The sequence below is a fragment of the Emiliania huxleyi genome (assembly GCF_000372725.1).
Source record: "Emiliania huxleyi CCMP1516 unplaced genomic scaffold EMIHUscaffold_715, whole genome shotgun sequence".
Lineage (NCBI taxonomy): Eukaryota > Haptophyta > Isochrysidales > Noelaerhabdaceae > Emiliania > Emiliania huxleyi.
The window spans coordinates 1-3880 of record NW_005196638.1 but is presented as its reverse complement, the minus strand read 5'-3'; the positions used below and the strand labels follow the sequence as shown (position 1 = coordinate 3880).

The 3880-nt window shown below is 67.4% G+C and overlaps 1 protein-coding gene across 1 annotated transcript; it reads right to left on the bottom strand.

The window, feature by feature from the left end:
- Positions 1–1292: 1292 nt before the first annotated feature.
- Positions 1293–3672, bottom strand: EMIHUDRAFT_459936 (hypothetical protein; the record flags this gene model as incomplete). Its single annotated transcript, XM_005761278.1, has 6 exons — positions 3334–3672; positions 3011–3144; positions 2804–2940; positions 2332–2691; positions 1926–2058; positions 1293–1310 (listed from the first exon to the last, which is right to left on the bottom strand). Exons 1-6 carry the CDS (start codon positions 3629–3631, stop codon positions 1293–1295), a joined length of 1080 nt encoding a protein of 359 aa, XP_005761335.1. The 5' UTR covers positions 3632–3672.
- Between the last annotated feature and the right edge of the window lie 208 nt (positions 3673–3880).

The following is a 3880-nucleotide window of genomic DNA, read 5'->3' as shown; positions in this document are numbered from 1 at the left end:
TACGAGGGGCCTGGGACTGTGCGTGCTGCGTGCCTGACTGCCACTGTGCGAGTTCGGCGCCCGGGGCTGTGCGTGCATGCGAGTACGAAGGGGGGTACGACTCCGGCAGACTGCAGCCGGATCGGTGTGTACTCTCGGAGGGAAGGCAAGAGTCCGCCTCCCGCCTCTAGGGCCCGAGATACGGGGAGATACGGGGAGATACGGGGAGGTACGGGGAGATACGGGGAGGTACGGGGAGATACGGGGAGGGACGGGGAGGTACGGGGAGGTGCGGGGAGGGACGGGGAGATACGGGGAGGTACGGGGAGGTACGGGGAGGTACGGGGAGGTACGGGGAGATATGGGGAGGTGCGGGGAGGTGCGGGGAGGTGCGGGGAGACATTCCGGCTTCTAGGCTGCTTCGCCGCTGCCATCGACAGGCGAGGGCCCAGCGAGCCGGGGAGAGAGAGCTTGAGCAGCGAGTCGGGCGTGTACGAGAAGGGCCGGACCGGGCCGAGCTCGTAGTCAAGCCGCCTAGTCCCACACCTCCAGAGACCGTCGAATCCAGCGCGGGCTCCGGCCCCGGGGTCGGTAGGGGCAGCCGCCGCCTCGACTGGTTCAGCCAGCCGTGGATGCGAGCGGAGCCGTCCGGCCGCAGCTGCACCTCGGAGACGGCCGTCCCTGGTGTGGCAGGCTGGCCGCCGTCAAGAGAGGAGTCCCGCACGACCTCGCGTGATCTCGCGTGATCTCGCGCGATCTCGCGTGATCTCGCGCGATCTCGCGTGCTCTCGCGCGGTCTCGCGTGATCTCGCGCGATCTCGCGCGGTCTCGACGCGCCTCGGTTGTCGGCGGCCTTCATGTCCGAGTACGACGTGTCGGCCATGATGATCTCGAGGCAGGGGCCGCCGCCCTCCTACACACGCACGCGCCTCGCCAGCTCAGTGGCGCGTCGGCCGCGGTGCACCCCGAGCCGGCCGTCCGCACCTCCTTGGACGGGCTGCGGCGCGGGGTCGACCCGCTCCCGTGCACCCCCGCCAGCAGAGAGGGGCGGCGGGGTAACCTCGCGAGGCGCGCCCGGCGGTCCTCGGTGTTTTCGGACGAACAGCGGTCGAGATACAGGTTGCTGCTGCTGCTGCCGCTGCTGCCTCCTCCGCCGCCTCCGCCTCCGCCTCCGCCTCCGCCTCCGCTGCCGCTGTTCGTCTTTGAGGGCCGCGGCGGGTGTGGCGGCGCGGCGGGGCATCGGATCACGGTGGGACACGCGCCTAGAAGGTTCCTAGAAGGTTCCTAGACAGTTCCTTGGAAGGGGCGTCGGATCACGGTGGGACACGCGCCTAGAAGGTTCCTAGAAGGTTCCTAGACAGTTCCTTGGAAGGGGCGTCGGATCACGGTGGGACAAGCGCCGTGCGGCGTGTGGCCGACCACCAGCCGGTAGATGCCCGACTCGTTGAGGCGCCTAAGCGCGAGGCAGCCGAGATACAGCCGAGATACAGCCGAGAGGCAGCCGGCAGAGGCGCGCGTCGATGAGGCGCCGACGGGCCGGCCCGCCGTCTCGACAGTCTCGATCTCGGCTGCATCTCGGCAGCGTCTCGGCTGTCTCTCGCCTGGTCAGCTCCTCGTCGAGCGGCTGCGGCATTCCCCCGGTAGTCAGGTGCTTGGCCAGCACGACCTAGTCAATTGATTCAGGCTGCGTACTGCATCTCTAAGGTTCGAGTCATCTCGGCGGTCTCTCGGCGAACTCTCGGCAATCTCTCGGCAATCTCTCGGCAATCTCTCTCGGCAATCTCTCGGCAATCTCTCGGCAATCTCTCGGCAATCTCTCGGCAATCTCTCGGCGGTCTCTCGGCAATCTCTCGGCAATCTCTCGGCAATCTCTCGGCAATCTCTCGGCAATCTCTCGGCGGTCTCTCGGCAATCTCTCGGACCGTCGGGGTGGAGCCGGGCACGACGTAGTCCATCAGCGCGTGCCCGCCGCGCAAGCTCGCCCAACCCTGCGCCGTCTTGTCGGCGGCGAAGCTCGGCCCTGAACTCTCATCCTCCCAGCCGGGGCGAGCGTGCCAGTCTGCACGCTGCTCGGCGTACCTGGGCACGGAGCGAGCTTGCTTACCTCTGGCACGACGCACCCCGGCTCTCTCTCTCTCTCTCTCTCTCTCTCTCTCTCTCTCTCTCTTTCGTGCAAGCACCCGGCGTCTGGGTCCGGCCCCCCTCCAACCCCTCTCTCACCCTTCCCCCTCCCCCCCTCCCTCTCTCCCTCTCCCTCTCTCTCGGCTCTCTCTCGGCTCTCTCTCTCTCTCTCTCTCTCACTCTCTCTCTCTCTCTCTCTCTCTCTCTCTCTCTCTCTCTCTCTCGGCGTACCACGCGTTGAGAGCGTCGGCCCACTCGCGCGGAGATTGCACCTCGCCCTCGCGGCCTGGCACGCGCCCAAGTGCGCAGCCTCCGCGCGACTGGACGCCGCCGTGCAAAAAGAGTGTCGAGCCGATGATGCACGCGAGCTGGCCCGCGTCGAGCAGGCCGCGCATGAAGCCGCCCGGCGCAACGGACGACACAAACGACTCGCACACCTCGGCGTCAGTCACACCCAGCGCCGCCTCGGCGCGGCTTGAAGGCCGAGGGCGCCGCCCGTCGCGCGCCTCGCTCTCGGAACTCTCCGCCGCCTTGCGGACCGCCAAAGCGTGCTCGGCGTCAGAGCCTCGCAGCAGCGCAATCTCCGCCCGCCTAGGTGAGTACGCCAACAGGCGGGTCTACGGCTGAACACAGCCGAATACGCCCCCTCCCGAGCGCCGGTTGGGAGGCTAAGAGCACGTCTTCTGATTCTAGCTCCGCCCGCCGGCGCTCAAACTCGCCGTCGGCGCCCATCGTCTCCTTTAGCATCCAGCGGAGCCGGTTGGGCAGCGTGTTGTACCCCGAGGCGAGCTCCGCGACAGAGAGCGACGCGGCGAGGCCCGCGCGGCCCAGCTGCTGCGCCTGAACAAGAAGCACGCCGCGCTAAAAAGAAGGGGCGCACGCCGGCGAGCCCGGCGCCCAGCCGCTGCGCCGCAGTCGCGCGAAGAAAGGCGCAGGGAGCGACGCGCTTGGACTCGGGGACCCAGTACGGGCCCGGGATGGTGGACAGCCGCTCGTGCGCCAGCTGCCCCTCCGACAGCTCCGACGTCATCCTCATTTTGTTGACTGTTGGCGGCGGGGGCGGCGGGGGCGGACAGTGTTGGAGCCCGAGCGGCGGCCAAACGCGGGCAGGGGAGAGGGCGGGAGAAGGGCGGAGAGGGAGAGGGAGAGGGAGAGAGAGGCGGTGGGCAGCAGAGGCGGCGGGCAGATGCGAGCGACGGACGAGGCGGTCGGGGCAGCGGGCAGGTGCCGCGCCGTCTCGGTTGCCGAGGATGAGCGTCACTCGAGTCGGATAGCGCCGCTTGAGCTCGACGAGGGTCGATACGACGCGGATGGAGCCGCCGACGGCGCCGCCCTTGTCGCAGCAATCGCCTCCCACCACCAGCTGCCAGCCATCCTGCAGGTCCACCTGCGCCGCGGGCGAGCCGTGCGCCGGCAGCGCGATGAGGCTCAGCGCCTCGGAGAGGTCGATGAAGCGGACGAAAAACTCCCAGTTTCCCTCGATGTCGGTCACGTAGGAGATCTTGTCGTGAGGCTCGGGTGGCGAGCCCATACGGTATCCCCGCAGCTGCCGGGCGCAACAATGCGGCGCGCCGGAAGCCTTCGAGCAAGGATAGTCCGCGATTTCTTTTCCTTGCAGAAAAAAAAGAGTTTTGGGGGGGAATTTTAGGTATTGATTTTTGAGGGAGGGTGTTAGTAGAGGATGTAGAGTGTAGAGCGCTGTAGAGCGGTAGAGCTGTAGAGCGCTGTAGAGCTGTAGAGCTCTACATCCGGCGCGGGACAGAGCGATGCAGATGTAGAG